The sequence below is a fragment of the Tachysurus vachellii genome, chromosome 15 (assembly GCF_030014155.1).
Source record: "Tachysurus vachellii isolate PV-2020 chromosome 15, HZAU_Pvac_v1, whole genome shotgun sequence".
NCBI lineage: Eukaryota > Metazoa > Chordata > Actinopteri > Siluriformes > Bagridae > Tachysurus > Tachysurus vachellii.
The window spans coordinates 549,159-569,655 of record NC_083474.1 but is presented as its reverse complement, the minus strand read 5'-3'; the positions used below and the strand labels follow the sequence as shown (position 1 = coordinate 569,655).

General features: G+C 41.0%; 2 protein-coding genes across 3 annotated transcripts; one reads left to right on the top strand and one right to left on the bottom strand.

Annotated features, from left to right (window-relative positions):
* Positions 1–43: 43 nt before the first annotated feature.
* Positions 44–6,644, bottom strand: fbxo46 (F-box protein 46). 2 transcript variants are annotated; one of them, XM_060888197.1, is made up of 3 exons: positions 6,168–6,644; positions 5,823–5,885; positions 44–2,992 (listed from the first exon to the last, which is right to left on the bottom strand). In XM_060888197.1, exon 3 carries the CDS (start codon positions 2,890–2,892, stop codon positions 862–864), a length of 2,031 nt encoding a protein of 676 aa, XP_060744180.1. In that variant the 5' UTR covers positions 2,893–2,992; positions 5,823–5,885; positions 6,168–6,644; the 3' UTR covers positions 44–861. The 2 variants fall into 2 exon arrangements, with proteins under 2 accessions (XP_060744180.1, XP_060744179.1); XM_060888196.1 differs by lacking the exon at positions 5,823–5,885.
* A 1,111-nt stretch (positions 6,645–7,755) lies between these two features.
* On the top strand, positions 7,756–17,465 carry coq8b (coenzyme Q8B). Its single transcript, XM_060888458.1, has 15 exons — positions 7,756–7,888; positions 9,033–9,211; positions 9,311–9,637; positions 10,163–10,229; positions 10,383–10,454; positions 10,547–10,666; positions 10,831–10,916; positions 11,329–11,469; positions 11,656–11,737; positions 11,830–11,923; positions 12,003–12,144; positions 12,645–12,752; positions 12,932–12,997; positions 16,731–16,817; positions 17,024–17,465. Exons 2-15 carry the CDS (start codon positions 9,035–9,037, stop codon positions 17,315–17,317), a joined length of 1,863 nt encoding a protein of 620 aa, XP_060744441.1. The 5' UTR covers positions 7,756–7,888; positions 9,033–9,034; the 3' UTR covers positions 17,318–17,465.
* The last annotated feature ends 3,032 nt before the right edge of the window (positions 17,466–20,497 follow it).

Sequence of the window (20,497 nt, the reverse complement as noted above, 5' to 3'; positions counted from 1 at the left end):
CTGCACTTGTTAAAAAAATGAAAAAGGTAATCTAATACGGACACCAGTTTTAAATAACTTTTATTTACTTTCGAGGCAAAAAGTCCCTAGAACATATGTTGACTGCGAAACCTACAACGGTCTCTCAAACCAAAGGGCATCAGCCTCAACATTTGATTCTGTTTGAAAGATTGTGGATGGAGTGAGCAGATGGAATGGGCTTAAGGCTGTGGGACCTGATGTCTTTTTCACCAACAGAAAGCGATCGTGCTGGTGCTGGGGCACGACAGAGAAAAATAGATGAACGAGAAATACGTATTTCCATATTGATCTTATTTTTGCAAACATTGAAACCAAAAAAAGGAAGGAAGAAAAAAAGTTCACTCATTCACACACACACACACACACAGAAACAAACGACATAAGCAGTAGAACTGTTGATTACAAAGTGACATCAGGTATTTGTAAAGTGACATCATTTTTGCCCCAGGGTCAGTAAAGAAAACATGACATCCAACCATAATACATTTAATGACTTTAGCAAGACAAGCCAATGCCTAACCTGCAGGTTTAGCGAGGTTGGGTTTGGCTTCAGTGTTGGTTTTAAGCCAAGCCAGAAAGAATTTCTAACCAGTTTACAAATACGTGTAAAGATTTAGTCCCATGCAGCAGACATTAACCTCAGTTAATCAGCGCTGATATTCACACTCAGCATATTACGGCCATAAGAAGTATGCTGTGCTGCTAAGAACTGATACTGACATGATAGCAGGGTTAACAAGCTGAGGTGGGGAGGGAGGCTCAACCATAAATATTACACTGTCGTGAGGTTTAGACAGCATGAGAGTAAGAAAGGAACCCAGAAACATCCTACTACTGTCTTTACCTCCCATCTTCTCTTTTGGCGCGGGCCTGAACCATGTCACATGGTTGGACCCAGTTGTTGTCATGCAGTCCAACTCTACAGCCAGGTGTGTCCTTGTCCGTGCGCCGGCAGCACATCCAGTACGAGCGTCCGTAAGGCAGGTCGTGGTGATAAGGTTTGGGGTGCCAACGGCAAAGCGAGACGTCCCCCCGCTCGTACTGCCGCTTGCACTGCTTGCAGGGGTCATCACGATACAGCGGGTCCTGGTTCCAGCGAGAGTCTGTGGCACGCACACCATAGGTCTCAATTAGGGCCTTAAAGTCATGGCAGGTGCACTTCAAGGCTGCAAGAGAGCGGGTGGGTAAGTAGCTGAATATGTTCACCATGATGTGGTCAGGAAGCATGAGCATATACTGCCGTGGCTCCAGAAGTCGCTGGATCTGGAAACGAATCTCCAGAAAATCATGAGAAACATGACGGTAGAGTCGGCAGAGAGATTTATCAGTGCAGTCCTCCACGCTGGCAATCGGGCTGGCCGGTCTCTCTACAGCATTCCCCACAGAGCCACTTTTATTTGCACGGTCCAAAGAGCAAATTCCACTGGAGATCCCCGAATCACTTTCATCTTCAGCAGATGGGCTTTGGAGAAAGAAAAGCTGGCCAGGTGGAGGCTCTTCTAAAACATCAGCTCGGTTAGTCCCACTAGGCATAGCTATGCAAACAGTCTCTTCTTGGACATTCTCTGTGCTGTCCTTACCATAGAAGACACACTGGTCCACAGCTCCTGTGACAACAACTTCAACATGGAAGCCGGTCACTCGCTCACGAGACACAGCCTTTTTCTCTCCCGTGCAATGGTCTGGGGTATGGTCTGTAGTTGTGGAGGGAGACCGCTCAGTGATGTCTTCTCCTGTGGCATCTGATTTTGATGAGCTAGCCAGAACGGTACTGGAGTCTCGAGATGAAGGGCTAACCAGCTGGTAAAGATCACACGTGATCTTTTCTTTGGCCCTGGTTGCTGCTTGCCCTGCTCCAGTCCCACAACTCATAAACATGCACCTGGGGCGACCTTCAGGCTCAGACTGGGACCGGGGATCCAAACTAGACACTCGAAACGCAATCCTAACTTCCCCTCGACCATGGTTTTGGCCGTTTGCCCCGGTCTCGCCGACACAATCCCGGTCTTTACCAGAGTCGTGTATCTGAGGCCGCAATATCGTACTCTCAAGATTTTGCTGCTGAGACTCAAAGCGTGCTACTGCCTGAGCAACACGCCTGGATTCCTGCTGTTGCTGCCGTTCAAAGTCACTTTTCGAGATTGGGGCAGGAGGAGAAGATTCCGAAAGGAATACAACAGGTGGAGAATCTGAAATAGAATTTTGGAGAACTGTATGCTGCTGGTTGCTTGAGGTCATTTGTCCTTGAGCTGCCATGCCTTGCAAGGCCATAGCTGTGCGCTGCTCAACAAGGGCCACCATCTCTGCTACAGATAGCAGGTCGGTCTCGTTCACGCCAACGCTGTCCTCCAGGCAGCTGGGCTCGGACAGTAGCTCTGAGGTCACATTCTGAGCTCTTGTAGAAGGGTCGTATGAAGAGCAACGGCGACGACGCTTAGCCTTGGTACAGTCTGTGCCCCAGTTTCCCTTCACCTTCATGGCACTAGGTCTCGGAATACCTGCCCCTGTACACTGGTGAGCCACGAAAAAGGCAATTTTCTCTTTGGTATTGCCTGGTTTAATGACATACCATGTATCCAGCAACACCCTGCCATCTTCCATTTGTGTGGAAGTCGAGGGTGGTGCAGGGGGTGTGGGTGCCCGGAGGTTGGACGATGGGGCAGGAGGGGTGTTCTCAGTGCCCACATCCTCAGTATTCTCCTCAGCAACTCCACTATCATCTATGGATGGACAGGCAGCAGTGTCGGCTTTACAAAGAGCAGATGTCCCACCGCCAATTGTGCCATTACTGAAAGGCTTGTTTTGCGAGTAGGTGCCAAACGGACGCGGGCACCACAGCCGGATGTGGGAAAAGGTGTCACGGTTCATCATGAGCCCTTGAAGAGCATATCTGCCACTACGCTGGGCAGTTTTTTCATTCACCACTCATTGTCGTTGTTCATGGTCTGAAGTCTCCATCAAAAGTTTTAATCTAAAAAAAAAAAAAAAAAAAAAATGATTAAATATTACATCTTGTATAGAACCCCAATTAATAACTACATCATGCAATAATTATGTCTGAACACTGAGTTGCATTATTAAATACAACACAAAAATATTGTAAATCGAGGCAAATCAGGTGTTTAGTCCGTGTCAAAGCCCTATTCAAACAGGATTACATTTATATGGTGTCATGACGTGTTTTTTTTCTGTCTCGATCGGCCGTGTCTGTGATTTTGTCTGTCTTCCTCAGAGGAAATTACAGACCAAATAATCTTTTGTAACTTTAGGCCATCCTTAAAAATATTCTTGTTTGCCGTAACCCGACTGACCCTGTCAATTTAGGACCGACTCAAATTTATTTTTTTTTTTGCTTTAAGTCCGACCGACTTGCCGGTTGCAAGTTTGCGACCAATTTTTCTTTTTTACTCTTCAAACAACTAATACAAAAGCAATAAAATAATATTAATTATATTTTAGTAAATATTGTAAATATATAAATTGCCTAGGAGTGCATACAAACGAAGGCAACGTTCTTTCTTTTAAATAAAAACCCATGACGTCATCTATGTTTACACTATTGGTTACCGGAGGTCACACTATGGCCTGTGCGTTCGCTTCGTCTCGTTCTCTTATTCACTGTCAGAGTTAACGGTTCACACTTGGTAATGATGGCTGCGGCTGCAGTAAACTAAATGTTCGCGGTCACGGTTCAAACAAATTTGTTTATGGTCTATATAGCCTGCATCAGTTAATGCAAACCAAAATATTTTTAAGGATGGCCTCAGTCTGAATACATACGTGTGTGATTTTCTATGCAGACATCACCTTGCATTTGGAAAATAATTGTTTGCCTGCAGAATTTAGTCCTGCAGCAAGGTTATTAAAATTGTTTGATTTTTGTATTTTCGGCTGCTTGGACATCCTGTTGTGACCAGCGAGTTATCAGATGACCAAGTGACGCAAACATCGTCACACGACATCGCCAAATACGGCATGTTATAAACTCACTCCTAATGTGATCATTTTATTGTTAACCTGACGTGAGAGTTTAAGCACGGAGGTGATGTGTAAAATGGTGTTACAGATGACTGATAAATTCCACACAAATCTCAACACAGCTTCATTTCATGATCTAAATTCTGCTCTATACACAAACATTATACTCATTAGCCACATATCTGCAATCATAGGTATGCAAAGGCAGTTATTCTGGATTATAATGAATGTCTTTGTTTATGGAGCACATTTATGCCCTTTTCTGTCTCAAATGTCCAGTAAATTAATTGTACACCTACCAAAAAAAATAAATAAAATTTTAACAAAGATTTACAGAACCAGTTGGAATACTGAAAAATTTGGCAAGGCTCGGTTTCCTCCCTCAGACACCACTAACAATTACATGGTCAGACATTCAACGACAGACCAAATATTAATCAGCAGCTGTGACAAAGACTGGGACTGAATTATGGTTCTCTCACCGCAGGAGTAATGAACTAGTTAGAGAAGGTTAGGCTCACACTGACGAGAAACTACGGTCATTTAGACCTTTGATGATTACCGTGAACTGTAGATTACATTAGAATCTATAACTGTAGATTACATTAGAATCTATAACTGTAGATTACATTAGAATCTATAACTGTAGATTAGAATCTATAACTGTAGATTACATTAGAATCTATAACTGTAGATTACATTAGAGTCTATAACTGTAGGTTACATTAGAATCTATAACTGTAGATTACATTAGAATCTATAACTGTAGATTACATTAGAATCTATAACTGTAGATTACATTAGAATCTATAACTGTAGATTACATTAGAATCTATAACTGTAGGTTACATTAGAATCTATAACTGTAGATTACATTAGAATCTATAACTGTAGATTACATTAGAATCTATAACTGTAGATTACATTAGAGTCTATAACTGTAGATTACATTAGAATCTATAACTGTAGGTTACATTAGAGTCTATAACTAGATTATATTAGAATCTATAACTGTAGATTACATTAGAATCTATAACTGTAGATTACATTAGAATCTATAACTGTAGATTACATTAGAATCTATAACTGTAGGTTACATTAGAATCTATAACTGTAGATTACATTAGAGTCTATAACTGTAGATTACATTAGAATCTATAACTGTAGGTTACATTAGAGTCTATAACTAGATTACATTAGAATCTATAACTGTAGATTACATTAGAATCTATAACTGTAGATTACATTAGAATCTATAACTGTAGATTACATTAGAATCTATAACTGTAGGTTACATTAGAATCTATAACTGTAGATTACATTAGAATCTATAACTGTAGATTACATTAGAGTCTATAACTGTAGATTAGATTATAAAACAGAGGAAAGTCTGAGCTCTAACGCAGTAATAAACACCTAGCGTTAGATGTTAAGACACTTAGCTGTGACACTCATCACTGTAGCACGTTGTCATTTTAAACATTAAATCACACGTTCACGTGTAAAAAATAAAGTATTGACTGCTAGCCATCTCATTGTGTCTTAGCCTGTTTAGTATCAACAACATTTCACAATACTGCTGCTTTAAAAACAGAATATAATTCATTTCAGAGTGTAAATAAATTCATGTATTATATGTTAGTTAACAGTTCAGTCTGACGTGTTTAAGCACAATGACGTTAATAAAATGTACCTGCAGGATAAACCAAGCGTTTAGACCCACAGCACAGACAACATTTACTTAGCTGCTTAAATACTTAGATGACATTATTAGTTTTACTTCCAGTTGAACACTTAAAACTAAAAGAGAGAAAAAAACTCACATTTTCGATAATACTTTTATCATCGTGTTCGTGTGGAAGAGCTGAAGCTAGCACAGGTTTAGCCTGTTAGCATCATAGCACAGGTTTAGCCTGTTAGCATCATAGCACAGGTTTAGCCTGTTAGCATCATAGCACAGGTTTAGCCTGTTAGCATCATAGCACAGGTTTAGCCTGTTAGCATCATAGCACAGGTTTAGCCTGTTAGCATCATAGCACAGGTTTAGCCTGTTAGCATCATAGCACAGGTTTAGCCTGTTAGCAACCTAGCACAGGTTTAGCCTGTTAGCATCATGGCTATCTCGTTCCCTTCCAGCTAACGTTACATAAACATTCACTGCTTCTTACCTCACAGACAGCGTGTTTGGGCTCCGACCAGCAGCTTCTCCCACAACAATGACAACAACAATCTAACGTCGACTAAAAATATCTGTAAAAACGTCCATTAAAAAGAGCCCAAAAGCAGCAGGCCGTGTCAGAGGTCTGTTACCTCAGCGTTAGCCTGTGACCTATAGCATAGCTGCAGTGAAGCCTCTCTCTCTTTTCCTCTCTCTCTCTCTCTCTCTCTCTCCTCCACAGCTACACAATATCGCTCTTTATATATACCTTTATATATTATAGCTACCACTACAGTTCTGTACTTGTAGATCTTTATAAAAACACTGACGTCGTATTAAAACTAGTGCAGTTTCGTTGTGTTTAAAAAGCAATTGAAGGCCATCTTGTTGACAGGCAGCTGCACAGCGCCAGCAGCCAATAAGAGAAGCGAGCTGATGGCATGCCCATATATGGAAGCTCCAAGCCGTCCTCTAAGAGCCTGAGCATCACAACACTGCTGAGTGATTAAAGGAAAAGTCCATGTTCACACATGCTGTGTGTTTATGGTGTGTTTGTGATGTATTTAGTGATTCTGGTGTTACTTGTAGTGCAGATAGACTGCAGGTTATTAACTGATATATTCAATTAAATTGTCACAGCTCCCAAAATGTGCAGGGTGTATTGGCAATGATAAAAATGTGTGTGTGTGTGTGTGTGTGTGTGTGTGTGTGTGTGTGTGTGTGTGTGTGTGTGTGTGTGTGTGCGTGTGTGTGTGCGTGTGTGTGTGAGCGCTTAATGTAAATGTCAGGTCAAGTCAAGAAGCTTTTATTATCATTTACACCATATATATGTGACACAGTACACAGTGACATGAGACAACGTTCATCCAGGACCAGGGAGCTACATAGAACATCACAGACATAAGGACTGAAGTCAGTTAGTCCTACACACATAAAGTGTATCTGTACAACCTGGTGTACACAGTGTGAGACACAAGACAAGAAGACAGTAAAGGACAAAAGACAAAAAGACAGTAAAGGACAAAAGACAAGAAGACAGTGCAGGACAAAAGACAAGAAGACAGTAAAGGACAAAAGACAAAAAGACAGTAAAGGACGAAAGACAAGAAGACAGTGCAGGACAAAAGACAAGAAGACAGTAAAGGACAAAAGACAAAAAGACAGTGCAGGACAAAAGACAAGAAGACAGTAAAGGACAAAAGACAAAAAGACAGTAAAGGACAAAAGACAAGAAGACAGTAAAGGACAAATAACAGTGCAATACAAAAGACAGTGCAGGACAAAAGACAGTGAAGTACACAGAGCCCTGTGTAGTGTTTTGGTGATTTAACATTAGAAACAGATTTTATAAAATGTAATGGAATGTAAATGAACATTATTCCGTTCATAGTTGTCCCAAAAACAACAATTGCTGACCAAAAAAAGTAAACTTATTGACTACGAACCAAGAATCGACTCTTTAACCCGACTCATGTGAAAAGATCCGAAATGCCGTAATAAGGTTATTTTACTAAAACCCGCCCCGTCTGGAGCTGTACATGTAACTGCCCGCCCTGCTTCTAATATCATTGGTCAGTAGTTATTGTTGTCTGTCGTCACGCGGATAAGGATAAATGTGATTGGCTGCGCCGCACGTCCATCTCCACATGTATTTCCGGGTCCGGTAGCTGTGATCACACCGTGGCACGTCGGGAGCGTTAGAAGGACATAGTGTAACGTTTATAAACAGCGGTGAGTCGTTTCTCTTATGTGCATTAATTATGTGTCATGTGCTGCTGTAGGTGGTTATTACCGGTTATAGAACATCAGTTAGTCATGGAATGCCGCTAAACAACAACAACTAGGAGAATCCAGTTGTTATAAATACCATATTTCAGTAGGACACACACACACACACACATAACACACACACATATCACACACACATATCACACACACATATCACACACACATATCTCACACACATATCTCGCACACATATCTCACACACACACACACACACATATCACACACACATATCACACACACATATCACACACACATATCACACACACATATCTCACACACATATCTCGCACACATATCTCACACACACACACACACACACACACACACATATCACACACACATATCTCACACACATATCTCGCACACATATCTCACACACACACACACACACACATCTCACACACATCTCACACACACACACACACACACCTCACACATACATACACATACATATATAACACACACATACACATACATATATAACACACACACACACACACACACACACACACACATATATACATATCACACACACACACACATCTCACACATACACACACACACTCATATCTCTCACACACACACTCATATCTCTCTCACACACACACTCATATCTCACACACACATCACACACACAATCTCCAAGACTGCTACTGTCTGATCTCACTAACACCAGAGTCTGAGCTCACTAATGCTCCTGTAGCTGAATTTTACAGATCCTCACTAACCCCGAGTCTGAGCTCACTAACCCCCAAGTCTGAGCTCACTAACCCCCAAGTCTGAGCTCACTAACCCCCAAGTCTGAGCTCACTAACCCCCAAGTCTGAGCTCACTAACCCCGAGTCTGAGCTCACTAACAGAAACCCATAATCCAACATTTAGAGTCATGGCCAGAAGTTTTAGCAGTTATATAAATTTTGTTTTTTGCAAATTTTAGCTTCTGTATTTTCCTGCATGTTTCTGTGCTATTATACGCTGCATTTGTTAGTCCTTATAGTTGTGGATAAAGTTCTCCTTTCTTCATTGTTATTCCAGGCTTTCTGTAAAAGAACTTAATAAAGACTTGTTGGTTTCTCCTTACACCCAGTGATGCTGTCAGAGGTGTTCCAGGTGGTGAGGGGTGCCAGCAGGGTCGGTGCCGCCTTCGCCACCACACAGGCAGAGCAGCTGAGGTTGATCGCCTGCAACTCCACGCTGGGAGCCGGAATCAAAGCTGCACAGGATGCAGTTGGGGCTTGGACTGGTACCATGATAAAGCAAGACAAGGTACATGGAGATCTGACTCTATGCTCCTGTGTGTTGAGATAAATCACATTTTATTCTCTTGCAGTTTTGTTGCAATCATTTTGCTTGTATTTTTACCAGACGACTACGTCTGAAGAGTTCCCGGACATCGAAGGATGGGACCAGATGGAGGACCACGAGGCAGCCAAATGGGCCGTGGGCTCGGAGCTCGCACCGGATACCTTTAGCAAGGAGGACATTTACCCTCCTGGAGGAACACCAGCAGGAACCAGCAGGAACCAGCAACCTAACCCTAACCCTGGACAAAGCGCTCGGTTCCTGCACGTTTCAGCACCTTGTAATCACGTGAGGTTCGTTCATGACTCCGTTGTGGCCAGACTGAGTCCAGAGGACATACAAAAGGCCAGGGATGTTAAACAGAGCGCCGCCCGTCCTGTTCGCCAGAAGGTGAGGACAGACATATGTATATAGTTCATATCTTTTGTCAATTTATTAATTGGTTCATATTTTTCAGTATAGTCAGAATATAGTCACTTTCCTGTGATTCACGGTGATTAGTTTGGGCAATTTATCCATCTTAGGTATATTTTGTTCTCTAGCAAAATTAATCCAAAAGCACTTAATGACTGGAATTTAATATGAACTCTTTTATAATCCCTTGCTCAGGATCAGTGCTGGATAAATGGAGGATTTACGAAGATAATGAACTGTTAAGAGTTTTTTTTTTTTTTTATCCGTTTTCTCTAGACAGGTTGTTGGAAAGGCAACGTCTGTAATGGATGAGAAAAGGAGCCTATGTCTACTTTTGTTTGCTTCAGTTCTCAGACTGTTAATATAGTGCCTGTAAGATTATTTTGGATATAAAGAAAGCAGCTCCTCCTCACAATGTAAGATGACATTAGAAACGCAGTCTTGCAGTAGAGATGTTAGGATGATGTCATCGTTTCACTGAATAATCTGATTTCCTTTCAGCTAAGCGAGCGAGCTAAAGAAAGGAAGGTTCCTGTCACACGGATTAGCAGACTGGCAAATTTTGGGGGTGAGTAGATCTAGTTCATGGGGAGACGCCTGATGATCATGAATTGAAATTTTGCAAAAATAACAGAAGTCAGAGTTGTTGATCTGCTCCTGGATTGTACGGCAGCTGCTTTTGACCCCAGACGGCCCTCGTACTCATCCTAGACTCTTGCAGGTTTAGCTGTTGGACTCGGTCTTGGTGCCATTGCTGAAGTTGCAAAGCAATCTTTTGGAGGCAAAAAATCCAGTATGTTCTTTTTTTCTTCCACTTCTATCTCTAGTGCTTTTGTATTGCTGTTGTGTTGCATTTTATGATTCTGGATGGGATTTGTCTGTCAGATACCGGTGCAGTGTTGGACTCTCCGCTCCTGTCTGAGGCCAATGCCGAGAGGATTGTTAACACACTCTGTAAGGTGCGAGGAGCAGCGCTGAAGATTGGACAGATGCTGAGCATTCAGGGTACAGCACAAACATCTGGTGCTCTTACAGTACGATGTGTATTGATTATGTATTGAGCTTAAGTTTGTTCCAGCGTGATCGAGTTTTAAGTCGTTGCGGCTGCTGCGATCCTAGAAGGTCAGTTTGTCAGTCAGTGCTAAAGCGAGCAACGTTTTGTTTTTTAGATAACAGCTTTATTAATCCACAACTACAGAAGGTCTTTGAGAGGGTCAGACAAAGTGCGGACTTCATGCCGGCCTGGCAAACCACGGTAAGTTCCTTAATTTTAGCTGGTTTTATACTGTACAGTTTAATATAAAAGAATTGTTGTTGTGAAATGAGCACAGCTACACCAGGTCTATAAGACACCAACATGAGGACGGAGCAGGACATAAGGACACGTACGGTATCAGTAATGAAACCTGCGTGAAACACAGGATAAATAACCGTACTTCCTCACGTTCACTTTGAATTCATGATTGGAAAAAATAAAGATGCTTTTTTTTTTAGATGCTAATGCTTAAACCTGAAGGAATTAACTGTCAATAGAACTGTCTTATACACAAGCGTTAAATCCACCTGTTCACCTGAACGTTACCTGTCGCAGCTCACTGAGGGTTTAATAATCAGGTGTGTTGAGTTGTTCATGTTTCTCTGTTCTGCGTTGTGGTGAACGTTTGTAGAAAGTTCTTGAGGACGAGTTGGGCCCTTGCTGGAAGGACATGCTCCTGACATTTCAGGACAAACCCTTTGCAGCAGCCTCCATTGGTCAGGTGCATCATGGAGTCCTGCCCGATGGAAGAGAAGTGGCTATGAAGATCCAGGTACTGAGGAGGAGTGAATAAGGAACCGTGTGACAATTTACACCACCTCATGTTACAATATTACACAGCTGAACTGAGATGATATGAAAACCTCATTTTTTAAACAGAAAAAAGGTCTAAGATTTAACCAGCTAGTAATCAGAAGCGTAACTGTCTGACCTTCAGATTCTCTGTCTGTCTGTACAGTATCCAGGAGTCTCAGAGAGCATTAAAAGCGACGTGAACAACCTGATGTCCGTGTTGAAGATGAGCGTGCCACTTCCTGAGGGTAAGTGAGGAAAACGCTTTCACATCTCACATAACGTGTTACATACAAACATCGGTGAAGGATCTTTGTGTGATTGTGGTTATTTGTGTCAGGTTTATTCGCAGACAGCAGCCTGGAGGTCCTTCACAGGGAGCTCGCCTGGGAGTGTGATTACAAACGAGAGGCAAATTGTGCCAAGCGCTTCAAGTAAGTCTAGTGATGCAGAAACAGCGTCTGCATTAACGCAGTGTTCGGAGCATCAAAACCTTTTATATGTCTCCTGCAGGACCCTAATGGAAGGAGACCCGATATTTAAAGTACCTGAGGTCATCGATGAGCTCACCACCTCTCGTGTGATCACCATGGAGCTGATTAATGGAGTCCCACTGGACAGCTGTACGGATCTGGATCAGGAGACCAGGAATAAGGTGAGAGTCTGTGGGAATAGAGCAGAAATAACAGGTCCTTATTAGGTGACGTCTCAGTTCCCAGCATTTAATTAATCTTGCAGCATATTATTTATTTTACTTGGTAAAGCAAGACTTTTTATTATAATTGTAAGTAAGATTTTTTTGCCTTGCATTCATCATCTTAGATTTCTCTTACAATCATTCTGTATTTGTCAAGAATCAAGAGCACACTTGATATTTCTGGTATTTAAAAAAAAAAGAATGAAAAATTTTAAGCAGTTTGTGATATTTTCAGAGTGACAGAAGAACAGATGCTAATGCATGAGTCCTTCCTCCATCGACTACAAGCTCAGTTCATGTACAATGAGTATAAAACGTTCACGTGTCTCACGTTAAAATGGCAGATTGTTTAAGTTAATAATCAGGACACAAGTATTTCCAGTTAGAGATCTTTGTGAATCAGCCATAAAGACGAAGCAGCAGTTTGATCTGAAGTCTTCTGAATGGCTTCTCCACAGATTTGCTTCAGCATCCTGCAGTTGTGTCTGCGAGAACTTTTTGAATTTCGCTTCATGCAGACGGATCCCAACTGGTCCAACTTCTACTATAATGCTGACGAGGACACGGTAAGCTTTTGATTTATTTATTTATTTACACCTCTGCAGACTTAATTCATCGGGTGTTTTATTAAACACACCGCTCTGATCTTTGTTAATAGACTTCATGTGACAGACGAAGACATCTTCCTTTATTCAGTGTTACAGGAACATGAAGTACACATTTAACACTCACTTGTGGTTCACAGATTTACCTGTTAGACTTTGGAGCCTGTCGAGAATACCCAGAGTCCTTCACTGATGACTACATTGAGGTGACGCCCAATAAACACTGAACTAAATTAGTATTAGTGAAAAAAAGCTGTTCACATTTACATCCCACATGTCTTTATTTAAATATGATTAGTATAGTAAATATGATTAGTTCTAAATATGATAGAAACCTCTATTCTTTATTAAATAATATATAGATTATTCTCTTAATATTAAATCTGTTTATTTGCTGTCTCTCTCTGTGTGTCTATTTGTGTGTGTGTCTATTTGTGTGTGTGTCTATTTGTGTGTGTGTCTATTTGTGTGTGTGTCTATTTGTGTGTGTGTCTATTTGTGTGTGTGTCTATTTGTGTGTGTGTCTATTTGTGTGTGTGTCTATTTGTGTGTGTGTGTGTGTGTGTCTATTTGTGTGTGTGTGTGTCTATTTGTGTGTGTGTGTGTCTATTTGTGTGTGTGTGTGTCTATTTGTGTGTGTGTGTGTCTATTTGTGTGTGTGTGTGTCTATTTGTGTGTGTGTGTGTCTATTTGTGTGTGTGTGTGTCTATTTGTGTGTGTGTGTGTCTATTTGTGTGTGTGTGTGTCTATTTGTGTGTGTGTGTGTCTATTTGTGTGTGTGTGTGTCTATTTGTGTGTGTGTGTGTGTCTATTTGTGTGTGTGTGTGTCTATTTGTGTGTGTGTGTGTGTGTGTCTATTTGTGTGTGTGTGTGTGTGTGTCTATTTGTGTGTGTGTGTGTGTGTGTCTATTTGTGTGTGTGTGTGTCTATTTGTGTGTGTGTGTGTGTGTCTATTTGTGTGTGTGTGTGTGTGTCTATTTGTGTGTGTGTGTGTGTCTATTTGTGTGTGTGTGTGTCTATTTGTGTGTGTGTGTGTCTATTTGTGTGTGTGTGTGTGTGTGTCTATTTGTGTGTGTGTGTGTCTATTTGTGTGTGTGTGTGTGTGTCTATTTGTGTGTGTGTGTGTGTCTATTTGTGTGTGTGTGTGTCTATTTGTGTGTGTGTGTGTGTGTCTATTTGTGTGTGTGTGTGTGTCTATTTGTGTGTGTGTGTGTGTCTATTTGTGTGTGTGTGTGTGTGTCTATTTGTGTGTGTGTGTGTGTCTATTTGTGTGTGTGTGTGTGTGTCTATTTGTGTGTGTGTGTGTCTATTTGTGTGTGTGTGTGTCTATTTGTGTGTGTGTGTGTCTATTTGTGTGTGTGTGTGTCTATTTGTGTGTGTGTGTGTGTGTCTATTTGTGTGTGTGTGTGTGTCTATTTGTGTGTGTGTGTGTCTATTTGTGTGTGTGTGTGTCTATTTGTGTGTGTGTGTGTGTGTCTATTTGTGTGTGTGTGTCTATTTGTGTGTGTCTATTTGTGTGTGTGTGTGTGTCTATTTGTGTGTGTGTGTGTGTCTATTTGTGTGTGTGTGTGTGTGTCTATTTGTGTGTGTGTGTGTGTGTCTATTTGTGTGTGTGTGTGTCTATTTGTGTGTGTGTGTGTCTATTTGTGTGTGTGTGTGTGTCTATTTGTGTGTGTGTGTGTGTCTATTTGTGTGTGTGTGTCTATTTGTGTGTGTGTGTGTGTGTGTGTGTCTATTTGTGTGTGTGTGTGTCTATTTGTGTGTGTGTGTGTGTGTGTGTGTGTGTGTGTCTATTTGTGTGTGTGTGTGTGTGTGTGTCTATTTGTGTGTGTGTGTGTGTGTGTCTATTTGTGTGTGTGTGTGTGTGTCTATTTGTGTGTGTGTGTCTATTTGTGTGTGTGTGTCTATTTGTGTGTGTGTGTGTCTATTTGTGTGTGTGTGTGTCTATTTGTGTGTGTGTGTGTGTGTGTCTATTTGTGTGTGTGTGTCTATTTGTGTGTGTGTGTCTATTTGTGTGTGTGTGTCTATTTGTGTGTGTGTGTGTGTGTCTATTTGTGTGTGTGTGTGTCTATTTGTGTGTGTGTGTGTGTCTATTTGTGTGTGTGTGTGTGTGTGTCTATTTGTGTGTGTGTGTGTGTCTATTTGTGTGTGTGTGTGTGTCTATTTGTGTGTGTGTGTGTGTGTCTATTTGTGTGTGTGTCTATTTGTGTGTGTGTGTGTGTGTCTATTTGTGTGTGTGTGTCTATTTGTGTGTGTGTGTGTGTGTGTGTGTGTGTCTATTTGTGTGTGTGTGTCTATTTGTGTGTGTGTGTGTGTCTATTTGTGTGTGTGTGTGTGTGTGTGTGTCTATTTGTGTGTGTGTGTGTGTCTATTTGTGTGTGTGTGTGTGTGTGTCTATTTGTGTGTGTGTGTGTGTGTCTATTTGTGTGTGTGTGTGTGTGTGTGTGTCTATTTGTGTGTGTGTGTGTGTGTCTATTTGTGTGTGTGTGTCTATTTGTGTGTGTGTGTGTGTGTCTATTTGTGTGTGTGTGTGTGTGTCTATTTGTGTGTGTGTGTGTGTGTCTATTTGTGTGTGTGTGTGTGTGTCTATTTGTGTGTGTGTGTGTGTGTCTATTTGTGTGTGTGTGTGTGTCTATTTGTGTGTGTGTGTCTATTTGTGTGTGTGTGTGTGTCTATTTGTGTGTGTGTGTGTGTGTGTGTGTCTATTTGTGTGTGTGTGTCTATTTGTGTGTGTGTCTATTTGTGTGTGTGTGTGTCTATTTGTGTGTGTGTGTGTGTGTCTATTTGTGTGTGTGTGTGTGTGTCTATTTGTGTGTGTGTGTGTGTGTGTGTGTGTCTATTTGTGTGTGTGTGTGTCTATTTGTGTGTGTGTGTCTATTTGTGTGTGTGTGTGTCTATTTGTGTGTGTGTGTGTCTATTTGTGTGTGTGTGTGTCTATTTGTGTGTGTGTGTGTGTCTATTTGTGTGTGTGTGTGTGTCTATTTGTGTGTGTGTGTGTCTATTTGTGTGTGTGTGTGTGTCTATTTGTGTGTGTGTGTGTGTCTATTTGTGTGTGTGTGTGTGTCTATTTGTGTGTGTGTGTGTGTCTATTTGTGTGTGTGTGTCTATTTGTGTGTGTGTGTGTCTATTTGTGTGTGTGTGTGTGTGTCTATTTGTGTGTGTGTGTCTATTTGTGTGTGTGTCTATTTGTGTGTGTGTGTGTCTATTTGTGTGTGTGTGTGTGTGTCTATTTGTGTGTGTGTGTGTGTGTCTATTTGTGTGTGTGTGTGTGTGTGTGTCTATTTGTGTGTGTGTGTGTCTATTTGTGTGTGTGTGTCTATTTGTGTGTCTATTTGTGTGTGTGTGTGTCTATTTGTGTGTGTGTGTGTGTCTATTTGTGTGTGTGTGTGTGTCTATTTGTGTGTGTGTGTGTGTCTATTTGTGTGTGTGTGTCTATTTGTGTGTGTGTGTGTCTATTTGTGTGTGTGTGTGTCTATTTGTGTGTGTGTGTCTATTTGTGTGTGTGTGTGTCTATTTGTGTGTGTGTGTGTGTGTGTCTATTTGTGTGTGTGTGTGTGTGTGTGTGTCTATTTGTGTGTGTGTCTATTTGTGTGTGTGTGTGTGTCTATTTGTGTGTGTGTGTGTGTGTCTATTTGTGTGTGTGTGTGTCTATTTGTGTGTGTGTGTGTGTGTGTGTGTGTGTCTATTTGTGTGTGTGTGTGTGTGTGTCTATTTGTGTGTGTGTGTGTGTCTATTTGTGTGTGTCTATTTGTGTGTGTGTCTATGTGTGTGTCTGTGTGTGTGTCTATTTGTGTGTCTGTGTGTGTGTCTATTTGTGTGTCTGTGTGTGTGTCTATTTGTGTGTGTGTGTGTGTCTATTTGTGTGTGTGTGTGTGTGTGTGTGTGTGTGTGTGTGTCTATTTGTGTGTGTGTGTGTCTGTTTGTGTGTGTGACCACTAGGTGGTGCATGCAGCATCAGTGGGTGATCGAGCCAGAGTTCTACAGAAGTCCAAAGACCTGAAGTTCCTCACTGGTTATGAAGCCAAGGTGTGAGATCTTCACTCCACATTATGTTCTGCAGCTGAAGAGAATCTGGACATTTCAGTTTTTAAATCAGAATTTTATTGTTAATGATTTATAATGTGGACGAAACCACAGAATATATAAATGCTGCTGAAGTTTCTGTTCATTCTGGGATTTGGATTTTAGATTTAAAGGTTAATTCTGTACACAAACTCTTGTGTCTCTGGCAGGCCTTTGAGGAAGCTCACGTGGAGGCAGTGATGATCCTGGGAGAAGCATTCGCCTCTTCAGACGCCTTCGACTTTAGCACTCAGAGCACGACGCGTCGGATCCACAATCTGATCCCGGTGATGCTTCGTCACCGCCTCGCTCCTCCTCCAGAAGAGTCGTACTCGCTGCACCGTAAGATGGCCGGCTCCTTCCTCATTTGCTCCAAACTACAGGCACAAATTCCCTGCCAAGAAATGTTCCTAAACATCTATAACACTTATAAACAGCGTCACCAGGGTGCAGGTGGAGAATAGACTCAGCCAAGGACCGTCTGGAGTCCGGCGTCTGGCGTCTGGGGAGATGCTTTTAGATGAACTTGAGTTTTCAGAACTATGTTTGATTTTTTATACTGACTGAGTGTCCTGACTGATCAAGTTTAATCATAAATAAAGAGAAACCATATCTGTGTGTGTTATGATATTTTTACTGTTTTGTGGATTATATTTTGTAGCTATAATAGAATATCATAGAGGCTCAGATCAGTTATTATAATCCTCGTCCTTTTCTTCCTGTTTATATATTTTTTATTTTTACTTTCTTTACTTCTCTCTTTTTTTCTGGTCTATATTTTCCTTTTTCTTTTGTTTCTTCTTTTGGTTCTTTTCTTCGTTCATTCTTTGCTATTTTTCCATATATTTATTTCTCACACTCTTTTCTTTCTTTCCATCCTTTCTTCCTTTTCTTCTTCCTGTTCCTGTCCCTCATCACACACTGTATTGCTATCAGGACGTATGCAGTGAGCTCGAGGTATCTGAGTGTGTTCTCAGAACAATTGATGAGTTTCTCAGTCTCATGGTTCATCTTCCACTCGTCTTCAGTAAGCTCTTCATCCTGCTCAGAGTGGTGTGTGTGTGTGTGTGTGTGTGTGTGTGTGTGTGTGTGTGTGTGTGTGTGTGTGTGTGTGTGTGTGTGTGTGTGTGTGTGTGTGTGTGTGTGTGTGTGTGTGTGTGTGTGTGTGTGTCCTGGACAGCGCACACACCCATCTGATTCAACTGGAGGACCGTCAGAGGAAACTGTCCCTGTGAGACGAATTATTTACTTAATTATAATTCTGCTAGTCTTCAGACATGGAAGCAAAGCTTTAAACATTACAAAATATTTAGCTGAACATTTAAACAGTAAAATGTGAAGAGGCTCATTGAAGGTCTTTACATAGGCTCTGCATTAGTCTGGTCCATGTGGTGGTATCACACACCTCTACATTATTCATCTCCTCAAACACACCTCAGCTTCGTCAGGAATGGAAACCTGATCACTCTTTTTTTTTCACTGATTATCACCGCTTGACTCCGAGCATGTGTCTATGTATAATGTACACTAGTGTGTGTGTATAATGTACACTAGTGAGTTATAATCAGCGTGTGTGTGTATATAATGTACACTAGTGAGTTATAATCAGCGTGTGTATGTATAATGTACACTAGTGAGTTATAATCAGCGTGTGTATGTATAATGTACACTAGTGAGTTATAATCAGCGTGTGTATTTATATAATATACACTAGTGAGTTATGATCAGCGTGTGTATGTATAATGTACACTAGTGAGTTATAATCAGCGTGTGTGTGTATAATGTACACTAGTGAGTTATAATCAGCGTGTTTGTATATAATATACACTAGTGAGTTATAATCAGCGTGTGTGTGTGTGTATATAATATACACTAGTGAGTTATAATCAGCGTGTGTATGTATAATGTACACTAGTGAGTTATAATCAGCGTGTGTATGTATAATGTACACTAGTGAGTTATAATCAGCGTGTGTGTGTATAATGTACACTAGTGAGTTATAATCAGCGTGTGTGTGTATAATGTACACTAGTGAGTTATAATCAGCGTGTTTGTATATAATATACACTAGTGAGTTATAATCAGCGTGTGTGTGTATATAATATACACTAGTGAGTTATAATCAGCGTGTGTATGTATAATGTACACTAGTGAGTTATAATCAGTGTGTGTATATACTGTATAATGTACACTACTGAGTTATAATCAGCGTGTGTATGTATAATGTACACTAGTGAGTTATAATCAGCATGTGTATATACTGTATAATGTACACTAGTGAGTTATAATCAGGGTGTGTATGTATAATGTACACTAGTGAGTTATAATCAGCATGTGTATATACTGTATAATGTACACTAGTGAGTTATAATCAGCGTGTGTATGTATAATGTACACTAGTGAGTTATAATCAGCGTGTGTATGTATAATGTACACTAGTGAGTTATAATCAGCGTGTGTATGTATAATGTACACTAGTGAGTTATAATCAGCGTGTGTATGTATAATGTACACTTTACTACATATAGAGTTAGATTTCTCTGGTCAGATGTGATGCTCCCAGAGACAACAAAAAACAAAAAAACTTGAAAGTAACCAGAAGTTAAAGGAAGTCGTTTTCCTCTGGATTACACTAAATAGTGGAATTATAAAGAAACAGTATGCAGTTAAAGCACTGATCACAGGACAGATATTATGAGACTTGGGAGTAAAGTGTTTTGGGTGTCTGTGTGGACCTTTAAATAATGGACATTAAACAAGCCTTGTGCTATCTATTGTACTGTTGCCACATTATTGACTGAATAGATGTATGAATGAGGAGGTGTTCAGGTGTTCCTAATAAAGTGTACAGTGAGTATGAGTGAACGAGGAGGTGTTCAGGTGTTCCTAATAAAGTGGACAGTGAGTATGAGTGAACGAGGAGGTGTTCAGGTGTTCCTAATAAAGTGGACAGTGAGTATGAGTGAATGAGGAGGTGTTCAGGTGTTCCTAATAAAGTGTACAGTGAGTATGAGTGAACGAGGAGGTGTTCAGGTGTTCCTAATAAAGTGGACAGTGAGTATGAGTGAACGAGGAGGTGTTCAGGTGTTCCTAATAAAGTGTACAGTGAGTATGAGTGAATGAGGAGGTGTTCAGGTGTTCCTAATAAAGTGTACAGTGAGTATGAGTGAACGAGGAGGTGTTCAGGTGTTCCTAATAAAGTGGACAGTGAGTATGAGTGAACGAGGAGGTGTTCAGGTGTTCCTAATAAAGTGGACAGTGAGTATGAGTGAATGAGGAGGTGTTCAGGTGTTCCTAATAAAGTGGACAGTGAGTATGAGTGAATGAGGAGGTGTTCAGGTGTTCCTAATAAAGTGTACAGTGAGTATGAGTGAATGAGGAGGTGTTCAGGTGTTCCTAATAAAGTGTACAGTGAGTATGAGTGAATGAGGAGGTGTTCAGGTGTTCCTAATAAAGTGGACAGTGAGTATGAGTGAATGAGGAGGTGTTCAGGTGTTCCTAATAAAGTGGACAGTGAGTATGAGTGAATGAGGAGGTGTTCAGGTGTTCCTAATAAAGTGGACAGTGAGTATGAGTGAACGAGGAGGTGTTCAGGTGTTCCTAATAAAGTGGACAGTGAGTATGAGTGAATGAGGTGTTCAGGT